Source organism: Monodon monoceros, unplaced genomic scaffold (assembly GCF_005190385.1).
Source record: "Monodon monoceros isolate NGI ecotype Baffin Bay Population unplaced genomic scaffold, NGI_Narwhal_1 Super_Scaffold_5, whole genome shotgun sequence".
Classification (NCBI taxonomy): domain Eukaryota; kingdom Metazoa; phylum Chordata; class Mammalia; order Artiodactyla; family Monodontidae; genus Monodon; species Monodon monoceros.
In genome coordinates this window covers 105799091-105824428 of record NW_021703782.1, presented here as the reverse complement: position 1 = coordinate 105824428, position 25338 = coordinate 105799091, and the positions used below count along the sequence as shown (strand labels likewise).

The 25338-nt window shown below is 54.8% G+C and overlaps 1 protein-coding gene across 7 annotated transcripts in view; it reads right to left on the bottom strand.

The window, feature by feature from the left end:
- Positions 1-242: 242 nt before the first annotated feature.
- Positions 243-25338, bottom strand: part of DNM1 (dynamin 1) — a 45270-nt gene continuing 20174 nt past the window's right edge. Inside the window, exons 10-22 of one of the 7 annotated variants that reach the window (XM_029201979.1) lie at positions 23730-23868; positions 18164-18250; positions 15608-15678; positions 15384-15435; positions 15167-15178; positions 12695-12808; positions 8782-8891; positions 7938-8049; positions 7466-7477; positions 6921-7091; positions 5593-5834; positions 5007-5222; positions 243-2785 (exon numbers count right to left, since the gene is read on the bottom strand). In XM_029201979.1, the coding sequence (XP_029057812.1) occupies positions 2764-2785; positions 5007-5222; positions 5593-5834; positions 6921-7091; positions 7466-7477; positions 7938-8049; positions 8782-8891; positions 12695-12808; positions 15167-15178; positions 15384-15435; positions 15608-15678; positions 18164-18250; positions 23730-23868 (1360 nt within the window). In that variant the 3' untranslated portion in view covers positions 243-2763. Of the gene's footprint in view, positions 2786-3631; positions 3634-5006; positions 5223-5592; positions 5835-6920; positions 7092-7465; positions 7478-7937; positions 8050-8781; positions 8892-12694; positions 12809-15166; positions 15179-15383; positions 15436-15607; positions 15679-18163; positions 18251-23729; positions 23869-25338 lie in introns of all 7 variants that reach the window. The other 6 variants (XM_029201980.1, XM_029201976.1, XM_029201974.1 and 3 more) reach the window with 6 other exon arrangements.

Sequence of the window (25338 nt, the reverse complement as noted above, 5' to 3'; positions counted from 1 at the left end):
CTGAGCACATCCAACCGGGCTGTTAAGAGATCTTCCAAGGCCTGTCACCTGCATGCTGCCTGGTGAAGACTGGGGGTTCCCGGGGGACCGCCGTGGGGCTCTCGGGGCAGTCCTGCCTTAATGGCGGAGAGACTCAGAAGTCAGATCTAATCCCAGGGAGGGAAAGCAGGGTGCCACAGCACCCTGAGTGCTGACTTGTGGTCCAGGTGTTTTCCATTCCATCGCCCTGCCCCTCTGGTGGCCTGTTCTGCCTGTCCTTCCACAGTGCCTACCTGGCCAGCACCTTACGGTCCTCCCTCCGGGCCCCCTAGTGGCCAGAGCAGGTTTCACAGGACGAGGATCAGCCGACGCCAGGTGCTTTCCCAGTAGGCCTCGGAGAGGATGGGGCTTTTTTCTCCACATCTTATAGCACCCTAGCAATAGCTGGGCCCTTCCCCATCCCTCACCCCAATGTTTAAACCTTTACCTCTCCCTGAGCGCCACAGAGAACACAGGCCACGGAGGACACGCTGTTCCCCATCATCCAGAAATGGGTTTTATTCTCAGCCAAGAGACAGCAAGACCAGTAGTGGTCAGAGAACCGCACAGCTGCCAGTACAGCACCCCCGTGTTCGAGGCGGGGTAGGGACGGGAGGGCGGCAGAGGGGGGCTGGCTGTCCACAGGCTGGGTACGACGGGGGCTCATCGGAGGTGGCACGCTTTGGAGGGGGATGTCAGGGTGACAGCGTTCCCTTGTAGTTGGGCCACAAGACTCCTCAAGGACAGCATGGTGATTGATTCCCGACACTAGAGGTGAGGCTTGGCCATATATGTGTGTGTGTGTGTGTGTGTGTGTGTATATATATATATATATATATATATATATATATATATATATATATATATGAGTATTTATAGATATTTATAGAACTGGGCAGGAGCAAGACCACAGAGGGGCACAAGTTTCACCAACGTCACGCCTGGATGTGTCAGCTCACCACTACAACAGACTTAAGTCACAGATGAAGGGGAAGCTCTGGGGCTGGGTAGCCACTGTCAAGTCACAGAACAGCCGTCCAGGCAGGCTTGGAAAGGGAGGTCTCCGAGGAATAGGAAGGATCTGGTTAGAGGTCGAAGGGGGGCCTGGGGCTCTCAGGTCGGGATGGACTTGCCTGACCCGATCGGCTGGCAGTTGGAGAGAAAGCAAAGAGAGAACGGGAGAGAGAAAAGGGGGAGAGAGCTGGTAAGGCAAGGGCAGCCTAGCCTGGCAGTCAGGGGAGAGGAGGGGAGGGGCAGAAGACCCAGGTGTGGGCAAGGGTTCTGGAATAGAGAAGCGAGACGAGAAAGGGAAGGTAGAAGGGCAGGAGATGGGCAGGGGCCAGAGCCTCACGGGGGTCTGGGGTAAAGGCTGGGGCAGCGCCCACCCCTCCACACACGCTAGTCTCTCACACACCACCAGGCAGTGCACCCACAGCTCCAGACACGTGCTCGGCCCCCTCTGGCTTCCCTCTTCTCTGGCCCCCTGTCTTTCAACCCACTGGCGCAGGGCCATCCCTAGCCTCAGGGAGTATGGGGCCGTGAGCCCCACGTGACAGCCACCAGGCCTGATGGAGAAACACACGAGAAAGAACACTGTTTGAACCAGGAGGGCAAAGCTAACAGAATGGCTGGAGGGAGTGCTAGAGGCCCCTCTGGGTGGGCAGAAAGCCCACGAGTCCTCTAAAGGGACCCTGGGGAGGCAGGGAGGGCAGGCGGCCGGATGCCAGTGGCCACAGGCTTATAAGTCTAAGAGGGGAGCCTCAGCTGGTCGGGGGGCCGCAGGTCGCGTAGGTGAGGCTGGGCCCTTCCTGCTGGGGAAAAGCAGAAGAGCAAGAGTCAGCGCAGGCGCGGAGTGGCAGGCAGGCTCGCTGGGCGAGTTTGGGGCCCAGCTGGGGCGGAACTCAGAGAAGCTGGCTTGCCCAGGTCCGCAGACACCGTCATCCCCTTAGCGGAAAAGTGGAGGTCACCCCTAGGAGCAACAGGCCCAGGTGGATGAGCCTGCGGGCTGGCTACGGTGCTCCACCTGGGGCTGAGGACGCTGCCTTCAGTCCTGCACCAGCAGGAGTGACAGTACCGCGGAGGCAGGGGAAGGGGCGGTGTGACCTGCCTAGCCTGTGAGCTGTGCTCTGGGCTGATGGTGGGGGGGACACTCAGGCTTTCCCAAATCATCAAATAACCAGAGCCTTCACCCCCAGCTGCTGCTCGCTTGCTGGCTCGATAAAGGAGGTGGGACTTTGACTTCCTCTGCCCTATCGTGGATTCGGTTTCCAGAGCTCCCAGGCTGGGAGCTGGCTGCCCTGCCCCCGCAGCAGGGCTCAGATCGGGGAATGAGTGTGGCACCCCAGGGTGAGACGCCAAGGCCTCTGGATGCCTGAGTCCAGCCAAGCTCCCTGCCCCTAACACCACGAACCATGAGCTCTGCGCTCTTTCTGACGCCTCCAGAGAGCACCCAGCTTTGCCTGCTTGGGTGCGGAGCCTGTCCCAAGACCTCCCCAGGCTCAGCCATGGAGGTCTTGGGCAGTGGCACTGAGTCCCGAGGCTCGCTGAGAAGGGAGGTGAGAGAGCCAGCTGGCAGCGAGGACAGAAAGAGGAAAGAATAAGTCTGGAGCTGCAGAAGGGAGAGGGAGGGGGCCTGCCTCTGAGGTCCCAGGTTCGCCCTGCAGTGTGGAGCTGGTGCGGCAGGGGGCAGACACACCGGTTCATGCAGCAGGTGGAGAGGCCTGTACCTACCGTGGCTGACGCTCCTCAGGGGTCACTGATAGTGATTCTGAAAGACAGCACGAAATCAACGTGGCAGTTCACGCTCACAGACGGGTCAGGCCTGGGGGTGGGGGGACACGCACACGCACACGCCCGGGCGTGCACACACATGCGGTGAGGCCCCACGGCCCCGCATGCACACGCTGACACACATGCCCACAAACAACACGCACACACCCCACCCCCCAACGCCCAGCAACCTCGCTGGCCGGCACGTGCAGCATGGATCTGGGGCATGCAGCCACTTGGCACACTGAAGCACACGCGGGGGCGGAGTCACAACACAGAAGCTCGCCCCCACACAGGAGGCATTTGCACCAGCTCCCTGCACACTCGTGCCTGGCGTGCTCAGAGGGCCACCTGCATTGCTCCAGAAGGGACAGGTCTTGCTTTCTTAGGGTCCAGCTGTCATGTCTCCACCCAAGAGCCTTCCATGGCTCCCTGCTGCTCACAGCACTGAGTCCCAAGTCAACCTCTTCTGTGGACTTTGAAGGTTCTCCTACCTGCCCCACCTTACCCAGGGCAAACTTGTTTTTCTTTTTTTTTGGCCGTGCTGCGCGCCATGCAGGATCTTAGCTCCCTGACTAGGGATCGAACCCGTGCCCCCGGCAGTGGAAGTGCAGAATCTTAACCACTGGAACCTCCAGGGAAGTCCCCAGGGCAACCTCTTCTTATTCTTCCTCATTCTACCTGCACTCTGCTCTGGCCAGCAGCTCTCAACGCATTCCACACTCAACCTTTGCCCACCTGCTGCTCCTTACCCAAACGCCCTCCTGACTCCTCACCACCTGAGCCCTATCTCCATCAGCCCTGGGATCTCACCGAAGTCAAGCTGCCTTGAAGCTCCCCAGACTGCTCTCTCCTCTGAGGCTGTGACTTCCCATGTGTCAGCCAGACTAGAACGGAGCAGGTACCAGATCTTACAGTTCTCATGTCACACCTCAGCACAGGCCTGGGCATGTCAAATACCCTTAAGAATCTGAACTCACATTGGAAGTTAGCAAATAGTTCCTATAGCCACTTTTGCAGTTAATGTGGCATCCCTATAGCCACTGTCTCCCCTGATCCCCACACCAACCCTGGGAGAAAGGCAGAATGTTAAATATCATTTGGTAGAAGGGAAACTGAGGCCCTGGAAGGGAAAGTGACTCGCCTAAAGGCCCACTCCAGTCCAGTGCCCCTGACCGACACCACGCTGCCTGCGTTACCCCATCTGCCTTGGCCGTCAGGTCACCATAGAGCAAGCCCCATCTCTGCTTCACTGTAGGTTCATGGAGGTTAGACCCATGGCCCTACCCTCCAGCCATCTGGAAACATAAATGGATATTATTGGTCTGATGTGTTCTTCCTCAGACAACATGGCCAGTGGAAACAGGGCAGACTGAGTTAAATATCAGAGTGAGCTTCCTTGAAAGAAGGTCATGGATCAAGAAGGCAAAGGCAAGGGATGAAGTAGAACCCTTTTCCCTGGAGATTTCTGGGAATGGGGCAGCCTCCACTCCTGCCCGCACACCCACCACGTTGGTCCAGGCCAGCTAGGGCCGGAGGCAAGGGGAAGGAAGGAAGCCTTCAGGCTGTCCCATGGCTCCCAGGCCCCTTTCCCAGCTGCTCCACGTCCTACCGCATGCCTGGGTGCCATTCTTACACTCTCACATCCGTGTGCACGCCCACACACACATCACACACCTTGCTGGTCACACAGTCACAACCCTCGGGGACAGGTCCAAAGAGTCAGGACTGGGAAGTGCGGGCACCAGGGTAGCCCTGAGTGTAAGTGAATAAAATCTACCCATCCAGAGAGGATTTGGGTTCAGATCCTCAGACCTGAGGTAGGCTCACTAGGAGCTGGGAGACAGAAGTAGAGGACGGAATGGAGAACGGAGGAGAGCGGCTAGAAGGGGAAAGGAGAAGGGAGGCAACGCGTGGGAGAGAGAGAGAGTGAAAAAGGAAGGAAGCGCCATGCAAGTGCTGGAAAGAAGAGGGCAGGTGGGATGAGCCCCACGGCCCCCTCCCCAGAAACGACCACCTGCGGAACTCAGCGCTTCCTGGGGGCAGGCTCCGCCAGCCCTCGGCCACACCCCCGGTGGCTCTGGCACCCACGGTCCGAGTGACCTGGACAGAGAGGGCCGGCTCTGGCGACCTGGGCCGATGCTCCGGAATCCGGCCCCACCTCCCTCCCGACCACGCCCGCCCGGCGGTCTCTGACGCCGCTTTCAGCCCCTACTCACCTGGGGACCCCGGGCGGGGCGCGGTTGGGGCGCGAGGGCACCTGGGGGGGAGGACCGAAGGGGTCAGGGGAAGCCCCCGGCCTGGAGGGCACGGGGGGCGCCCCCCCTAGGGCGGACCCAGCAGGCGGAGGCCCAGGAGCAGGGCCCCGCGACCCGGGCCGGGCTGGGGGCACCGCGGGGGCTCGGCGCTGCGGTGTGGGGCTGGACGTGGGTGACCTGCGGGCGACAGGGAGCGAAGGACAAGGAGGGGAGAGAGATGAGCGGCTCCGCCCCACCGTGAGGCCCCGCCCCCAGCTGGGTGCCGGTCACGCCCATGCGCACAAGCTCCGCCCCTCCGCGCCTTAGGTTTTCGCCGGAGTTTAAGCCCGCCCCCAGAGGCTCCAATGTCCCAGCTCCACCCCTCCCGGCAGCCAGCTCTCCACGGCAAGCCCCGCCCCGCTATAAGCCCCGCCCCGCTATAAGCCCCGCCCCTCGCTCCAGGTGGGAGCTATCCCGGTGACGCCGGCGCGTCACTGCCCGGTCTCGGCCCTCCTCCAGCGGGCCCCGGGCTGGGGGGCTTTGGGGCCGTGGGAGCCGGCCCTGGTACCTGCGTCCAGCCGGTACGCTCTGCACCTGCAGCCAGGAGTCGTCCACGGGCGGGGGCATGGGCGTGCTGACAGTGGTCGTGTTGATGTCGCCGATGATGCTGAGCGCCTCTTTCAGTGCGTGGTACATGCGCAGCATCTCGTCGCGCCGCTGCGCCTGCTCGGCCGACTCCTCCATCAGTGTGTTCTGGTCCCCGCACGAGTACAGGTTGGCCAGCAGCTCCGAGAAGATGAATTCCTTGGTCTGCGGGCGGGCAAAGAGAGGAAAGGGCTGGGACCTGACGCCTGTACCAATTTGCCCTCCCCGCCGGGCCCTACTAGCTCGGGGATGGGGCTCTGCCACTGCCTAAACTCAGAGATCTCCCTTGCTTCCCCGCCTCCCCGCTTGCCCTTTTTCTCAGATGGTCCAGAGAAGAAAAGTGAACTGTTCAAGGTCATAGATCTAGGAGAACACTCAGGACCTATTATGCACCAGGACACCTGGTTACTCAGCTTATTTCAGCCTCAGTTTCCTCATCTGTAAAATGGGGTAGTTACACCATTTCCAAAGACTTGTATGCTCCACTGGACCAAAATAAGGAAGACGACAGTTTAAAATTTTCTGAGCCCTTGAGTAGCAGGTGTGAATGTGTGCCTGGATCGGGTGAAATGTGAGTGTCTGTGTGTAGGGCATGGGTTAATGTTCTCCTTAAAAATTCCCAGATGTTACCTGGGCCAGGCTCTGGAACATTTGTGGAGAGATGCTGAGGTTTTTTATGCCGTAGGCCTGTGTCTCATTTATTCGTTATCTAAATTTATGTTGAGCACCTACTACATGCCAGGCACTGTGTTGTTATGCACTTTATATTCATTTAATCCTCAACTCTATCCATATTTTACATATAAGAAAACAGAGGCTCAGCGAGGGTAGTTCGTTTGCTCAAAGTCACACAGGGAATTTGAGGCAAAGCCAGGATTCCAACACAGTTCTAATTCCCTTCAGGCCATGCTTTTTCACTAAGCCATGGGTGGAAGTGGTTCCGTGGGGTGTGTATCTCAAAACATGGTGTGGGAGATCTCAAAACATGGTCTGGGAGTTCTCAAAAGATGCATATTCCTAGCCCCTCCTGGAAAGCATTTAAGCATGCTTGGAACAACTTGGTTATGTGAATCTACAAAATAATATATGAAGCTCACATTACATTTCTATTGGATACCTCTGGCGTGGACCCATGCCTCCCTCCCCAGACTTGGTCCCACATGACTAGCCCGTGCCTACTCCAGGCCAACCTGGCCACCTGCCTCCCTGGTCCCACGAGAGCACCCGCCCCCCACGCGGTGGTGCACCCACATTGTTGATCATGAGGTGCATGATGGTCTTAGGCATGAGGTCCCGGACGGTCTTGTTAACGATGGCCATGTATGAGTCCACCAAGTTCCGGATGGTCTCCACCTGCCGCTCCAGCTGTGGGTCCATGGAGTGCATGAAGTTGTCTGAGCCATTCTCCTCCGTCTCACTGGCCTGCCATTGAGGACAGGGCATCAGGATGGCTAGGCCCTCAAAGCCAGGTTCCAGGCATCCCCAGGGTCCCAGCCCCTTCAAGGATGCCTGGAACGCTAAGATACAGAGAGAAGCAACTGGCCTGTACACAAAGACACCAGCTCCCCCATAGCTCTGGGTCTCTGGGCTCTGTCCACCCCAGTGCCTCTCAGGACCCCAGACCCTCATTCAGCCTTATCTTGGCTCTGACTCTAGTACCTAGAATTTGCCTTAATTTCCCAGTCCATAAATTAGGAAAGGACATCTCCAAGGACACTTCCTGATTCTAAAGGCCTAGCCAGATCTGTCGCCAGGCTAGGGATGCCTGGCAGAAGATGAGAGAGGGACACACTCACTTTCTCTTTGTCCTGGGAGGCCCACACCAAAGCCATAGAGGTCACCACACCAGCATTGCCATCATCGCCGCCGCCACCAGCAAGCACAGCCGTAGCAGACACACACAGGAAAAGAGGAGGGACTGAGTAAACCCAGGGCACTGCACCCCAACTGTAAGGCAACTCTAGACATTGTCACAGTGAAAGAGGGTAGAAAAGTGAAGGCAGTCAGAAGAAAGCATGATCATACGAAAGGGATGTCAGAAATGCCATCTGTGTCAGACAAAGAGTCATGTAAAACTGCATTGGAGAAGGATGGGAGGAAGGGTTAACTCTGATCCCACCCCAGAGCAGGTAGGGGGAGGATCCCTGCTATTTCTGAGCCCAATAAGAGCCGGAAAATATGGAATGGCTTGGCATCACTGTGGATGGCTTCCCCTGGAGCCCCTTATTTTAAGCAGCTTGCCCCTCCCCTACCTCCCCTGCCACTCACCCCAACACGCTCGGGGTACACGCCAGCTCTCAGGAAGGAGGCCTTCCAGCTATCCACCTCCTCCTGTGTCTCGCAGGCCAGTTCCAGCTGCCGATAATCCTTGTAGACGTTCCTGCAAGATGGGGCAGGTGGTGAGGGGAGATGGGGGGCAAGGCCCATTCACCTTGGTGGTTAAGGGCGTGCGTGGACTGGGGTCATCGTGCCTGTGGGCCAATCCTGGCTTTTTACTTGCCAGCTGTGGCAAGTCCCTTCTCTCCCAGCCTTAGTTTTCTCATCCGGAACATGGGTTAATAATAACAATTCCTGCCTTTTAGGGTCATTGAGAGGATTTAGTGAAATGAGCAGTAAAATACTCTATTAGAAAGGGACTGAGCTCTCATGAAAGGGGCACCCATGACAGTGCAGCCCCTGGCTTAGATCTCAACCCCCATTGGCCCCCTCCCAGGCTTTCCCCTCTTGGCAGCTGTATTGAACCCTCACCTCTGAGTAGGAGAAAGTCCACTAGAGTCAGCCCTGGGTTGGGAGGGGAGAGGCCTGGTACTGCCAGTATCTCATGCAGGGCAGGTACTAACCAAGTGATTGCAGAAGGACAGGAGGGGAGGAAGGAGGGAGGGAGGGAGAGAGAGAGACGGAGAGGGAGGGAGGAAAGGCAGGAAGGAGAAAGGAAGGGGTGGCGGGAGGGAGGCCAGGAACGAGATCTGGACATGAGTGTAGCACAGATTAGAAACTCAATCAAATATTTGTCAAGTGAATGACTTGCTGGGGAGCCCAGGCAGATCTCTCTGTCTTCTGGATCCGTGGGCCCGTCTTTACTCCCCAGGGCCCCGTGGGAGCAGGCAGGCACCTCTGCTCCGTGTTGAAGAGGGCAAAGACGTGCTTGCTGGACATGAAGCCCTTCTCCACGTCCCGCAGCTTCAGGTTGTCCACGGACAGCATGTATTTCTTCTCTTTCTCCTGGGGGAGAGGGAGGAGTGATGGGTGAGGTTGGTGCTGTCTCTGCTACGCCTCACTCCCTAAGGATGCTCCATGTTGCGGCGCGGGGGGATCTGGGGCTGTAGACCACCAGCCCCCTTGCACCACGTGGGCGCTGTCTGATGAAAGCCTGGCCACGGAGCCCCGGGTCTGCTGGGCACCTCGGCTCCCCACGGCGTTCAAGCCCTTCCCACCACCTCCACATCCATGCCAGAGCTCAAGAGCCTGGGGTGGCGAGGCTGAGCTTGGCTCCCACATCCCGCCCCAAGCAAGCCCTGGACGCAAGCCAGGCCAGCCCCAGCCAGGGACCCCCGCACTCGGCCTCTCTTGCCGCCAGCCTGGCCGATGGGGCCTGCTCTGGATAAGCCTCTGACTTCATTTCCTGACTGGAGAGACGGGGAAGGGGGGCGGCCACCAGGCCTGGCAGCTTCAAAGGGCTGGCTCAGCCCACTCCCCACAGCTGCCCATGTGTTAGCGATCAGGCACACAGCACAAGCCTGGAGATGGTGAGTGTGTGTGTGCAATTGTGTGGTTGTATGTCTGTGCAAACATGTGCATGTCTGAGCACGTGTCCTCTCACCACTGTGCGTGTGCCCATGTGTCCCTGTGTGTGCACGAGGGTGCCTGAGGAGGTGCCAGCCCGGCTGTGTGTGTGTACGTGTGCACAGTTCCGTAGGTGTGGCAACTGTAAATGTCCATGTGTCTGCATGAATGTACCTGCGGGACATGCACTGTGGGTGCACGTACTCACGTGCATAGAGTTTTCATAATGGGCTGAATCTGTGTGGTTTATCTGTATCGTCTGGGAGGAGTTACGCTTATCTGTGGATGGCATGTGGGTGCCAGGCCTGTGTGCACATGTGTGTACATCTGGTGGGGGCTGACATGTGACTGTAGGCTCCTCTGTCCTATAGACAGAGGGGAGGAGCTCAGGGATCTTCGGAGGAGGTACCCCAGGATGGGGCTCTGGGAGGAGGGGAGGGGTTTCTGCTGCCTGTACCCCACTAGTCAACCCAACACCACAGGGCCCACGCCCGGGGGCCCGGGGGGGGGGTGACTGTGTGGGTTTGGAGGACTCGGGGCTTGGGCATGAGCCTCGCCACGTATCTCGGGTCGGGGGCTGGGTTTCAGAGGACCCTGCTCCACGTCCTGGCGTCATTCTGCCCACCTCTCTCTGCCCCCCGCACCCCCCTGGCCCATCCAGCCACATAAAGCCCTCTTTATGCCAGGCGGGTGGCCGGGAGCCCCAGAGGGCGGCTGGGGGAGGAGAGGAGGAAGTTGCACACGCGGCCAGGGAACATCTGGAAGCATTCGAGGGAGGCCCCGCCGCCACCCGCCCTGCGCTCTGCTCTGGGGTTGGACACTAGGTAGGAGCAGCCCCCTCCTTCCCGCAGGCCGGCCGTCCCCAGGCCCCTCCTCCCCAGCCAGAGCTCCCGCTCACCCCTGCCACGTCAAAGGAGGCAGAAGGGGAGTCAGAGCAGAGAGGGGACCCCGGGCTGGCTGGGCTGGGCTGGGGACCTTGCATCTCCAGGACATGGGGCCGAAGCTCTCACCCGACGGACAGACACTGCAGCCTGGATGGATCAGAGGACACCTCCACTCCGTCTACCCAGTGTTTAGACTATCTGTTCAGGACTTCCAAATTGTACAGTAGTCTGCACATTGGTTAGGCTGGGCTGGGTTAGACCCTCGGCACCGCCGCTGGAGAGCTGGAGCGGCCCCCACGCGCCATCCCAGAACCGGAGCCTGGAGCCGGGGCAGGGGGCTTGGGGGGCACAGGGTGGGCTGGGAGGAGGCAACAGGGATGGGGGCGCCACCATGCTGTGGGACGGGGTGGGGCTGCTGATGGGTGGCGGAGGAAGAGTGAGAAGATGGGGGGTCAGTGAGGGCTGGGGATGTGGGCGGCCGCCTGTCTGCCCAGAGGATCACCCAAGTCCCAAAGACCAGACGGTTGGTGGCTGGGGGAGAAGGGGGACAGATCACCCTCCACCCAGCCCGGACCACCTCCCTGTCCCCAGCTGTTTTAGGGCAAAAAGATCCACTCACAACCCAACACACACACGCAACCTTACCTCGGCACAAACACACCTACAACTCGGAAACATACATTCCCACACTCGAATTTTAAATCACACATCCGTGTCCCAAGCACACACAAGTGCATGCACACACATGCGCACACAGACGCACACACCCACTCACAATGGAACACCAGCCCTCTCCCATCCTTACATCCCCAACACATACAATACATATCCTCAAACGTGCCACACGCACGCCCTCCCTCCTCAAGTCCACTCTCCACACATACACACAGATGCTTACACACCGGGCACGGGCACACACGCCTCGGGCACACATGGTCTGCCCCCACGCACACATGCAAACCCGCAAACACCGAACACGCCCCGACGCTTATACCCCAGACACTCTCCTGTCAAACACCCACACCCCACGTCCACAAGCCTCACATACACCCTCACCTCCCAGCACTCACTGCCCAGCCCTCCCCCACGCACACGTACACTCAACGCCGGGGTCACACTCGACTCAACTCAAATGTACACACGAAGTTCCACAGAGACCAGCCCCCCGATACACACACACACACACACACACACACACACACACACACACACACAAGGACGGGGGCCCTGCTCAGATATACTCCCTCCTCCCCCCAGTGTAGCCCATCTCTAGCCCCCAGCCCCAGGTCACACTGTCCCCTGGCCCTGTGCAAGGAACCTCAACACAGGAGCCCAAGGAGTGGTGGGGCACGGGCACGTCTAGGAAGGCTGCCCAGGCGGTAGAGCAGGAAGCGGTCCCCACACCCGTGCCCCGCACAGCCTCACGCTCCACCCTTCGAGGGGCCCCATGCTCTGGGAGAGGCCAGGGTTGGGGTAATGAGGTCCAGATGGCTTGGCGCCCCCGCCGGTGACGACAGAGGGCCCCGCCCAAAGTGAGGAGGGGGGCCCTGCCTGGGGAGACTTGGAGGGGGCAAGGATCAAGGAGGGGGGCTTGGAGAGCGAAATCAGAGGCCACCGTCCCAGGCTCTGCTCCCCCATGGAGAGCACCTTCACCTTCAACAGACCCCTCAGGAAGAAGGGGGTCCCTCCCCCCACTCCTTGGCCAGCTGGAGTTCATTACCACAAGCCCCCTCCCCCCCAGCCCTCCCTGCTCTCTCTGGTCACCTCTGGAATCCAGATGTGGAAGCCAAAGGGACTCGTTCTTAAAGGAGACCAGCAGCAGGGAAGGGGGGTGGCTGGGCTTCTCTGTGCCCAGTGGGCAGGGAGGGGTTTGGGGTGGTGCCTCTGTGGGGCCCCATCGCTCCTCGCCCCTCTAGCTGGAGGCACCCTGGGCATCCCCCTCGGACTGCTGGGGGCTGGGGGGCTGGGGTGCAGGGGTTAACAGCGTGTCTGGCAGCTGGACTCGTGTGTGTCATGGGCCTGTGGAGGCCACGGAGTAGGAGGCACGCCCTGGAGCAAGAAAACAGGAAGGCTGCGGGGCTGGTGGGGTCAGGGAGGGATGCCCAGCACCCCTGCCCACCCCAGGGCGCTGAGCCCCAAGCTCCCCAGTCCTGCCAAGCCCTCTTCTCCATCCAGCCTGGATAAGCCCCCAGGATTGCCTGCCTCTGGTCCTGACCTCCCACCTCCACCCAGAGGTCTTTGATGAGAGTTTTAAATCCCCCTTTTGGGTGGTTCAGTCCACTCCAAGCCTGTGGTAGGGTCTCAGCCTGCCTCTGGCCACCAGCCAAACCCCTTGATGACCAGCGGCCCTTGACTTACCTCGTCATCCTTGTACCAGGACAGATTCTCGGCGGTCAGCACAAACCAATACTCCTTGGAGCCCCCCTTCATGATACCGATGTTGTTGATGGTCAGCCAGCCCTTCCGGATGACCTGGAGGGTCGGGGGGGGGCAGGAAGTCAGTGGACAGAGGCCAGGATTCCCCATGGAGGATGGGGTGGGCAAAGAGAGACCCTCAAAAGCTCACCCCTCCCCCAGCTCTTCAAGGCCTGGCTGGTCAGAGAGGGTGGGGGCCAGACCTGCCCTGGTTTGAACCACAAGTGAACAGAGAGGAAGACAGAGGAAGTCAGAGGTCAGCTCAGGATAAAGAGCCTTCTGACAGAGCCATCTGAGTAGGGGACTGGTGGCCTTGGTAGGGGACAAGCTCCCCACTGCTAAAAAGTGTGCAAGCAGAGTTTAGGTGGCTGATTGGGCAAGATAACTCTGAGTATCTTTCCAGGTTAACAGTCAGTTTATTCAAAGACTTTTTCTGACCTCAGGGACTTTGCACGTGCTTCTGTTGACTCTGCCTAGAAAGCACTTCCTCCTGTTGGCCTGGCAAATCCTACTCATCCTCTGGGTATGAGCTCAGAAGTCACATTCTCAGGCAGACTCTCCCCGGCCCCCCATATAAGTCAGGACCCCTATTATAATCTCTCATCACTCCCTTAAGCTTTCTTCTATGACAATGACTGGAATTTTGAATTTGCATGCGTGTGTGTGATTATCTGTTGATGTCAGTCTGTCTTGCTAAATTGTGAACTCTCTCCCTCACTGGTGTATCCCAGCACTTGGCAGAGTGCTAGGCAAACAGTAAGTTATCAATAAATATTTGTGGCATGAATACATGAATGCTGTGATAGTAGGGTTCTAAGAGTCTTTGCCTCCAAGCCCCAGGACAGGGGTGCGGTGGTAGAGCACAGATGTGGCGGGGAGGAGCTGAGCACAAATTGTCCAGACTCCTCTTCCCCGGAGAAGCCCGGAGTAACAGGCAAAGGTCTCTTTTCACAGCAGGAAGCAGCTGTCTCTGGGACTGTCCTGAGCGACTGACACAGATTAGGGCCTGTGGATTCTGCTCCAAGGGCAGGGACACTGACCAGACCCTGGTGGTGGGACGGACTGAGGGGACAAGGGAGCTACTTCTGCTCCCTCCCCCAGCCCTGGCCTCCCTGGCTTCTCCCCTGAGCATCCGGAGAAGACTGAGCAGCCTGGGGCTGGCAGGAAAGCCCTCTGGGGTCAAGCCTGCTTCTAAGGCCCTCAAAGCAACCCCCCCGCCCCCCGCCCCCACTCCCAGCCCTCCTTAAACCTCTCTGGCTTCCCTGAGAACCTTGCGGAGAACCCAAGTCACACAGCGGATCACAGCTAGCAGCTGCCTTAGTCATTAACAGGGATGTGGTAGCCAAGTGCCTCATGACCACCCTCCCACCCTGTCCCGGTCTGGAGAGGATCCCCTCAGCATCTTGTCACTGTCTTTGGAATTGAGTCTGAATGCCACTCCCTGGCCCTCCATCTCCCCAATCTGACCAACAGACCTCTCCACCCTGCTCCCGCCCTGACTCCTGTCCTCCCTCGGCCACCCCCAGCTCTGCCCTCCTCCCTGCTCACCCAAACCCCCCTTCCAGAGCCCCAGCACCAGGGGCCTCCTGTTCCCCCCACTCCCACCCTGCCTGGGGCCTGACTACAAGCCCAGGCTTCCAAGGGGCAGGGTCAGAGTCTGACTCCTGTCCAGGGGCCAGCACAGTACAGGCACCAGTGAGTGTTTGCTGAACCGAATTGCCCTGGGATATTGCATTCATTAGCTCCTTCATTCTATTTAGCACCTACTGTGTGCCAGGCACTGCACTGGGGGCTGAGGATTTACTGGTGAACAGGACAGACCCAGCCCTTCCCCTTATAGGGTTCAAGAGGGAAATGATATGATGCCAGTAATCACACAAACACCTAGATTATCACAAAGAAACTACAGCCTCTGGAAGAGCTCAAACTCTATGGCTGGTGGTACAACTGGGGCTGAGAAGTGATGTTTCAGCAGAGATCTGAAGGACAGAATAGGTAAGGAGGCACTGGTCTCTTGACATTTCATTCACTCTTTACAACTCTCTGGTAGAGATGCCAGCTTAAAAACATTCTCTCTCATCCATCCGTCCATCTATCCATCCATCCATCCATCCAACCGATATTTAAAGAGCCCCTACTCAGTGCCAGGCCCCTGCCAGGCATTTTCACCCACCCCAGCCCACATGGTCTACCTCTGGCTGAAGTAGATGCTTAGTTCATGCGCAGCGATGGACAGATTGGTGGGACTCTGTGTGTGGCTAGACCCTGCCTCTGGCCTGAGCGCATATGTGGACACCCATGGGCTGGTGTGTGCAAACCAAAGGGTGCCCTCTTGACCCCTGCACATCCCCACTACAAATGGGTCCCCTCCTCCCCCTCACTACACAAACCAAGAGCCCCAGTCCTGGTACTCACCAGAATCTCATCCTGCAAAGAGGTAACCATAGCAACCACGAGAAGCACCGGGAGAGAGGAGAGAGGGTTACTGATGCAGAGTGGGAGGCTTGTGGCTGGCATCTGACAGGCGCTCTGGCCCCTGTGGGACCCTTCCCCTCGGGGGAGGGGGATCTCAGAGCTTGGCGTCCATCCGGCACCCTCCATCCCTTCGGCTGGGGCACTGGAGTTCACTCACCTGGTTCCCTGAAGCCTTCTTCTTGTTCATCTGGTTGCTCCTCTGCTGAGCACTAATGAGGAGAGAAAGAAGAGTCCCAGAAACTTCTCTCAAGAGGCCCGGCTTCATTGCTACTGCTCAGTGGGCACCAGACCCAGAGGCTTAACCCAACAGGCCTGGGCCCTACACACACATACACACACAGTCACACGAGGTGTCACCTTCTCTGACCAGGGAGCACTCACTTGGCAAAGCCTATGAAGTCCTCATGGTTGGTATTCATGTAAGCCAGTTCAATATCGATGAGGAGCATGACCTTCAAGGATACACAGGTCAGCAGTAAAGTGGAAAAGATACCACAGAGTTTTAAAATGCATGAAAAGCTGGGAGAAGCATACTTGCAGCATGTATAGAGTCCATAATAAATCAATGTATAAGCCACAATAAATAAATGTATCCATAATAGTATCCATAATAAACAAAGAATTCCTATAAATCAATAAGTGGAAGACAAGAAACACAAATCAAAATAGTCCAAGAACATGAATGGGTAACCCATAGAAGAAATGCATACAACCAATAAGGATATGTAAAAAATGCTCCCTCTCACTGATAAAGAAATGTAAGTTAAAGTGAGACCCCTTTTTAACCTATCAAATTAATAATAAATATTGATAATGACCAGTGTGGGCACAACTGTGGGAAGACAGATTCTCTCACATACCATTGGTGGAACTGTAAATTAGTATCACCTTCTTGGAGGGCAGTTTGGCAATATTTGACAATATTAAAATGCATATATTCACTTCTAGAACTATATCTCACAGATAAGCTCCTTGAGTGAGCAAAGATACATGTACCAGGGTGTTCAGTCTGGTGTGGTTTGTTGCAGAGAAAAACTGGGAACAAGCCAATGGCTATCAGAAGGTGAAATAGATTATGGTATCCTCTAAACTAAAAGGCACTCTACAGCTGTTCAGAAGAATGAGGATAACTTCCAGATTCTGGCATGGGAAAATCCCCTTTGCAAATAATTAAGAGTGATGGGATTTGTGACCAAATTGTGATGGGGGTGACATTCCTGATGCTCACTGCCGGGTTCAGACCCAGGCCCTGCTGCTTCCTGTGAGTTTGTCCTCACCGAGCTTCAAATTCCACAAATGAAGGGTTTCAGCCTCACAGGAGTGGTGAAGACACAGTGAGAGGAGGAAGGTCATGGGTCTGACCTGTAATAGGTGCTCAACAGATGTTAGCTACAATTATCTTCAGAGAAAAAAAGGCAAGACACACTGCAGGATTGTGATTCTTTAGGAGTAAGAGGAAATCTGGAATCTGTATGTGCCTAGGGAAAATGTCTGAAAGGAGACACACCACACTTTTAATAATGGTTCTTTTATGGGAGACTGGGGGCGGGGAAGCGTGAATGGAGGAACACTTACTCGTAATTTAATGACTTCTATACTGATTGAATATTTTATTGAGTATTTATCATTTTGTCATTAAAAAGAGACCAGTGAGGATTTAGAAACACAACATTGGCAACAAAAATGTGAGTGATTAGGGACAGCACCATTGTGGAGAAGGGGTGTATGAGGATGGAAGCTGGGAACTGGGAGCCAGAGGTGGGTATAGATAGAAGATGACAGGGAGATGGCCAAGGAAAAAGGACTAGCCTGTGAGCCATGAGGGAGCCTGCTCACCTCTGCCCCTCCCAGCTCAGAGGAGCATTCAGGGAATATGCTTCTTATTGAATGAACGAATGAATGAATGAATGAAAGAATATTTGATAAATGACTACATAAAAGGAAGGGAGGGCGCCTATGAGGGGTGTATGGTGACCCAGAGAAACAGCAAAGAGAGAGAGGCCCAAAGTGAGATGACCAGAGTATAGATAGTTGAGAAGCAGATGGTGGGATTGTAAAATGGAGCAGCTTCTCTAGAAAACTGTATGGCAGGTCCTCAAAAAGTTAAACATAGAATTACCATATGATCCAGCAATTCCATTTCTGGAAATATACCCTAAAGATTTAAAAGCAAGCTCTCAAAGAGATATTTTGCACCTGTGTTCATAGCAGCATTATTCACAATAGCCAAAAAGTGGAAAAAAATGGATAAACAAAATGTGGTCTATTCATACAATGGAATATTATTCAGCCTTAAAAAGGAAAGATATTCTGACACGTGCTACAACGTGGATGAAGCTTGCGAACATTATGCTAAGTGAAGTTAGCCGGAAACAGAAGGACAAATGTATGCTTCCACTTATATGAGGTACCTAGAGTCATCAACTTCATAGAAACAGAAAGGAGAATGGTGGTTGCCAGGGGCTGGGAGGAAGGGGGAATGGGTGTCATTTTTTTGGTTTGTTTTTGGCTGCACTGTGGGGCATGTGGGATCTTCGTTCCCCAACCAGGATTGAACCCGCACCCCCTGCATTGGGAGCGTGGAGTCTTAACCACTGGACCACCAGGGAAGTCCCTAGGAGTCACTGTTTAAGGGGGACAGAGTTTCATTTTAGGAAGATGAAAAGTTCTGAAGATGGTTGGTGGTGATGGTTGCACAGCAATCTGAATGGACTTAATACCACTGAACTGCACAATTTAAAGCGGTTAAAATAGTAAAATTTATGTTATGTATATATTTTCTCACAACAAAAAAGAGAGCAAGAGAGAAGCAGAAAGTTAACACAAGGAGAGAAAGTATAAGAGAGACTGAGACAGAAGAGACAAAGTGGGAAGAAGGAGGTGAGCCCAAGGGCAGGAGTGAAAGGTGAGGGAAGAGGGGGCGGTGCGTGGGCTCACCTGCTCCTTGGTGCGACCCTCGCGCTCCCGGATGTGGGTGGTCACAATGCGCTCCATCTCCTCCCGCAGCCGGGGGTACTGCTGGAGCTGGGGAGGGGGGGGCAGGGGAGAGAGCCACGTACACTGGGGGCACGGGTAGGGGGCACCCAAACCCCACCAGAATCCAGGGCCGTGGGGTGGGAGGGACACACAGAATGCCCCACACCTGGGGGCCCAGGAAGCTGATGGCACCAAGCCACAGCCACCCCTTTCCCCTAATTGTGGGTTCCAAATGGCAAGTCAAGGGTCTTCCCAGTCCCGGGCCCTCTTCACTAGCCTACCTGGGCAACTTCACGGGGGCCGGCAGTTCCCATGAGCACAAATGCCTTGGGAATCAGCCTGCTCCTCGGCCGCCATCTTGGTGGCAGCCATCTTGGAAACACACCTATTCGATTGAGGCCTCTGTTTGGGGCGCTATTAGCGCCCCAAACTTTCACTGATCCTCAGGGCTATCCCTTGCCTCCTCAAAGGCTTGGAGGCACAGTCAGGTGGGGAATCAGGCCGGTAACAGCCCACAGATTACGATCCAGGGAGAATCTGCGGAGGGCAGGGCCCGAGGTGCCAGGTGGCCTCCTGAGTCAGGCTGGGGACAGGCAATGCTCCTTGTCAGAGCTGGGGGAGGGGAGCAGGGGAAGACCAGCAGCTACACAAAGGACATGCAGGAGGCACAGGCATGCGAGGGCATTGCGGGTGGGGTGGGCATGCGGAGTGGGAGTGCCAGCAGCATGAGCAGTACCCTGCGGGGGCCCTCTTGGTCGAATCCACCCGGCTTTGCCTCCCTTTGCATGCCCTGTCCCGGCACCGCTAACCCGACACATCTGCCTGGCTCAGGGCTGTTCGGCCAGCCTGTCTCCACCCCACTCCTCTGGGGGTAGAAGCTCAGCAGCACCCTTCTACCCACCCCCCCACCCCCCGCAGTTTTTATCAACTGAGGTCAAAGGGGAAGTTGCTCCAAACCCTTCCCCCCTGCCTGTGGACTCTGCCTTCAGCTCAACCAGGCTCTGGACAAAACCCGGGTTGACTTCTCCTTCAGGACTCTGTTGAATATCGTGTCTTCCAGAGAGCCTACTGTGACCACCTCCATGTGCCCCATCCCTCTCCACCCCACTTCCCTCCCCAAACTGGACTGTAATTGCCCTGAAGGTAGGGCCCAGGGCTGGGCACACTGCCATGCCCAAAGAGGGCACGTTGAAAGAATGAGGGAATGAATGAAGGATGGAAGTCTTTGCCCTCCTTGCCAGGGTGAGCAGACATGGGCTCCTCTGCCCTCTGGCTCATGAACCGGCAGCTCCTTGGAGAGGGGGACTCGCTGAGCTGCTGATGGTGGGAGTCTACCCAAGGGGACCTCTTCCTCTGCCATGGAGGGGCCCAGGCTGGGCAAAGCTAGACCCACACCTTGTCCCTCTTCCCATCCTGGGTCAGGCCCCGCAGGTGGATCCCCCTATGTGGGAAGAGAGCTGGAGGTTAGCGTGCCTGGGTCACAGGTAGTGATTCTGAGGGCAAGATGGAGGCCAAGGGGATGGGGTGGGGGAGGGGTGGGGGGCATCAGGAAAGGCAGGAGGATGGGGGAGAGAGCAGCGCCCTGGATGCCAGCCCAGGAGAGGCAGACTTGAGAGATGCCACATCCTCCCCACTCCCCCCTGACTGTTCCGTGGCTCTGCCAAGGGTGTGGCTCATGTGGCCAAGCTCAGGGGACCTGGAAGAGAGGCAGCCTGAGAGCCGGGGCTTAGAAACAGCACTGGCTGGAGGGACCCAGTGGACCCTTCTGCACCGAGAGGCTCAGAGATAGGCCATCACTCCTTCTCACAATCCCCGAGTTGGGGTAGATTTGGGACCGAGTCACGGCCACCAGCAAAGCCTCCTCTGAGATGGTCCCAAGTGCTCCCTCCCTGGGTGGCGTCGCGGGAGGGGCAAGGAGGGAAGAGGAGGGAGCAATTTGCCAAAGAGCATGACCAGTTCTCCCACTAACGGCCTGGATATTACATTTGTCAAGTTTTCCATGTGTCACAAATGACAGGGCAGCCTCAGCCCCTTTGAGAAGTTCTGTTCCCTTTGAGCATCTTTTTCCATTCTGGCTGCCTCTGAGCATTTCCAGAACTTTCAGCCAGTTTTTAAAACGGAACTTTTCTCTCTCAGGTCTTGGCTAAGTGGGGCAGTCAGCCTGGAGCCCGCTGTTTAGTGGTCAGGAATGCAGGCCCTGGAGCCACCATGGCTCTGGGTTCAAAGCCAGCCCCCTACCCTGCTGACCTTCCTTGGAAAAGTGCTTGGACCCCTCTGAGCCTCAGTTTCTCCATGTGTGAAATGAGGTAATAATGGTACCTTCCCTCTTAGGGCTGTTGAGAGGACTGAGAAGCACACCCTGTGCTGGACATTAAACTCCAGATTTCATCCAGAGATGAAACTCTAATCCCAGCAGGGCTAGGAGTAATCAGTAGGAGTGGCTTGCTAAATTTAGAAGATTTGGGGAGGGAAAAAAAAAGAGGAAGATGGGTGAATTTTGCTATGTAAGCAAAAAACTACTATGCATTAAATCAATTAAAAGGCAATTTTTTAAAGAAATAATTTATAAGCTTTCCTTTCTAAAGTTTTTGTTGATCAATTTTTCTCCTTACAAAAATTTACCGACTCACTGTAAGAAATCTGAATATGACAAAAGTTTGTGAAGTAGAAATGAAAAAATTCCTGTGTTCTTTGCCTTCTTAAAATAATGGTTAGTAACTATGCCTTTGGAATTTTATCACTTATGTAGATTATTATATTATATATATTTATCATTTATATATATTACTTCCCCCCCCAAATTCTATACATTTGTCTCCGAAACCTGCTTTTCCCCCCACAGTACATTGTGGAAGGACACGTGAATGGAAATAAATATCCCTTGCCCTTTTAACAACTATAGTCTTTCATTGTCTGTGCGATACCATAGTCAATCCCCTCTTGATGGACATCTGGGTTGTTTCCAAAATATTACCATTTACCCTAATTAGTGCTTTTTTGGAAGGCAATTCAGCAAAGTGTTCCACAGTTTTTAAATGTTTATATCTAGTAATCAGTCTTCTAGGAATCTATCCTAAGGAATTAATCCTAGAGAAAGAAAAATAAAATTCTTTATACACAAAGATGTTCATTGCCAGGGTATTTATAATATTGAAAAACTAGAGACTGTTTCAGTGTTCACCAATAGGAAAATGGTTAAGTAAACCGTGATAAATCTATTCAATAGAATATTATGCAATCATTAAAAATGTTCACATAGGGACTTCCCTGGTGGGCCAGTGGTGAAGAATCCACCTGCCAATGCAGGGGACACGGGTTCGAGCCCTGGTCCCGGAAGATCCCACATGCCGCGGAGCAACTAAGCCCATGCGCCACAACTACTGAGCCTGTGCTCTAGAGCCGGTGAGCCACAACTACTGAGCCCATGCACTGCAGCTACTGAAGGGTGCGCGCCTAGAACCCGTGATCCGCAACAAGAGAAGCCACTGCAATGAGAAGCCCGCGCACTGCAACGGAGAGTAGCCTCTGCTCGCCGCAACTAGAGAAAGCCTGCACGCAGCAACGAAGACCCAACGCAGCCAAAAATTAAATAAATAAATAAATAAATAAATTTATTTAAAAAAATGTTCACATAGACTATGTAATAACACCCACCAAAATGTATGTTATTAAGAGAAAAAGCAGGATACTAATATATTCACAGTGTAAATACCTAACAAAGTAAATAAACCTATGTATAGAAAAAAGAGTTTGGAGGAATAAATTGGTGAAAACTCTTTGGAGAGCAAATCTTGCAGAAGTTACCAAAACTGTGAGTGCTCACATCCATTGACTAGGCAATTCTATGCTAGAAATTTGCTCTAAAGAAATGACAGGATAAGTACTACAAATATATTTATAAGGCTATTCACTGCAGCACTGTTTGTAAAAGAAAAAAAAAGTGGAAACAACCTAAATGTCTGTCAATAGGATATTGAATACATAAATCATGTCATATTTCTACAGTGGAATACAATTCAGCTGTTCAAGGGCATGATCTTTACGTAGCTACTACAAGGATGCCACTCCACATTGCTCAGTAAAAAAGAAGAGTTCACTAGCAGTGTGGTCACTGTGATCCCTTTTAGGTTAAAACCAGTGTATATTTGTAATTAGTTAGGAAGGGTGTGCTGCTAGCAGTCTTTACCTCTAGGGCTGTGAGCTTATAGGGACTTTTGCTTTCTCTGTGCAGTTTGAATATTTTGATAACAATCATGTATGATCAGAACAAAATCAATACCGATAATTTCATTTTTTTAAAAAAGGAGTGTATTTGCAGGAAATGTACAAAAATCTCAGCGTGGCTCTTGGAAAGGGAGTGTTGTTGCCTCCTTTTCACTCTTGGGCATTTTCCAAATTTTCTCTAATTGAGAATGTGTTCCTTTCAAAATGAAAACCCAAAATTTAAAAAAATTTAGATATATTTTGTGTTCTTTTGTAAAGAGATTTGAGGCAGCTTAAAATAAACTTGGTATTTTTTAGTTGAACAAAAGTTAAGATCGCAGTGGGGCCATGATTTAGATATCATGATATATACTATGCAAGGGAGAGCCCAGCCCAGATTTGATTCCACCTGGATCAGGCACTGAGTGGATGCTAATTTGCTTAATCTATCCCCATTTGGCAAAAGTGAGATAGGATTGTGTAAGGGGCGCACAGGACTAATTATATATGAGCCACAAAAACTGTGATACTTATTTAAAACATGAAGTTAAGGCAGATGTTCCCCCACCTCCCAGTGTAGGGAGCTTTTGCAAATACAAGTGAGGCTGGGCTCATGCAGGCCCCTGGGAAGAACTGCTTTAGATGATCTGGCGAAAAGTCCCCAAAATGCCCCAAAATAGACAAATAGGAAAAAGCCATCTAAAAGGTCACGGACGACTCAAAAGAGGCTGACCCTGTCAAACATGTATGGATTACAGTAAAGTGAGTAACCCAATATGCTTTTAGGCAAGTTGGTTTTGAGGGGCTGGGATAGCTCCCCTGCCCCAGGAGGCCCTGATCCCAGATCTCTTCCCTCAGTCTCCCTAAATCTGAATCCCACTGTGCTATTCTTTTCTGAGACTCAGTTTTGTCATCTGTAAAATGGGGATAAGACTACTCACTGCTTAGGGTTGTTAAAAGGATTAAGTTAGATGACAAGGGCAGGCACTTAGCCTAGTGCTTGGCACACAGTAGGTGCTCAATAAACAGCGGCCATCTCCTTATCATCATCACCATCAAAGCGGCCATTGAGGATGCTTGGGTTAGAGCAAAGTCTTCTGGGAGAGGTGGGGGCCTGAAGGAATCATGAGTACAGTAGACCCAGGGTTAGAAGCTGGCATGAGACCTTGGGGCCAGGAATCAGCCGGGCCGGCCTGGGCGTCCGGGTCCACCTGGGTGGCTGAGAGGCTGCCGGGCTTGCTCAGCAGTTGGTTCTTGCCCACGGGAGGCCCTGGCCATGAGGAAGGGGTGGCCAGGCCCAGCCCCTCCCGGGCGGCCATCATACCTTTTCGCTACACTTTCTGATGGTGGCTGTGAGCTCACTGACTACCATATCCACACACTTGATACTGGGCTCTTTAAGCTTCTGCACCTGCTTTTTCACTGTGGCTTCAAAAGCGAGGTCAGGTGTGAAGAGGCCTGTCCTGCACCCGGGGAGGAGGAGGGGAACAGGGGAGGAGCAGCCGGGGTGGGCGGGCGAGGAGAAGGAGGGCAGTGGAAGCCAAGCAGAGCCAGGGGCCGGGGTGGAGGATGGCACGGACACGAGGGAAGAGAGAGACACCAACACAGAGAAAGAGAGACAGAAGAGAAGACAATGTGAGCGTGGGACCTGGCCCTCCTGCCCACCTGGATCGGCACCTCCCAGATGCTGCCAAGCAACCCCCAGGGCTCTGAGGGTGTGGGAGGGGTCTGAGGGACCGAGCCCCTGCCCCATCCAAGGGCACTTACTGAGTTCATATTCTCTCCCCAGGGCTTGCCTCCCTCCTCTCCCCCGCTCGTCAGCTACACCGAGCCTGCCCTCTCTCTCTTTGTCCTTTTCCTATGCCATCCTGCTGAGGAGCTGACCCAGGCCAGGACCCCACTCACCCACATTCTGTTCAATTCTAGGTTTCCCAGAACCTCCTGTATTCGCTTCATCCCCACTCCAAAGCCCAGCACCATTCCCTATTCTCCACCAAGGTTGTTGCATTCAGCTGCCCAGGCTGTGCACTGCACAACTCCAGGGGGCTCCACTTCCATAGACTACGGGGCAGATGATGCCTCCTGGAGTTGCTGTGTAGCCGCCTGATCGCCATTCTCCAGCTCCCTGCTCTACTCCTGCCCTTCCCTTTCTCCTCAAGGGGCATCCTTTGCCTCTCCTCCTAAGGAGTCTGGAGGAGCTCAGTTTGGAAAGACAGAGAGAGAGAAGAGGAAAGACAGAAAGAGTGGAGATGGTGATAGAGAGGGGCCAGGGCAGCAGTGCGGAGGGGAAAGGAAGGGAGTCTGGGGCACTGGACTTGGAGTCCAAAGCCTTGGCTCCAAGTAACAGCTCTGCCACCTCCTAGCTCATATGAACTCGGGCAAGTCACTTGATCTCCCGAGCCTCAGTTTTCCTGCTGTGAAGTGGGTGCCATCCTCCCTGCCCTGCCGTGCCCTCCTTGAGTGGTTCTGTGAGGCTCAAATGACATAGCAGAGGGGGCTCTGTCCCTGGAAGGCTGGATGTGGATGGAAGGGGCGGGGAAGGTCCTGAGTGAGGGTCCTGAGTGAGGATGGCGTGAGATGGGGAAGATGAAGGACAGTGGGGAGTCAGGGTACCTGCTTGACCTGGGTCCTCTGAATCCCTCTGGTGTTCCAGGCCCCTAGGGCAGCACCCAAGAAGGTCCTGTACTTCATCTGTCTCCAGGGACAAGACTTCCCCAAGACCCCTCCCTGGAGCCCCCAAAGATGACCCCACCTCTGAGACCAGGGAGGGGGCTCAGGGTCCCCTCTTCTCCCTGAGCTGGGGCAGCTCTTGGTGGGCTCTCAGGGCAAATTACCACCATCATACCTGTCTTTCCAATGTCTAATCCCTTGGTTCCCCTGGTCTGGGGGCCGGGGCTGGGTGAGGCCCCCTCAGATAGTCCCCCTCTCCTGGA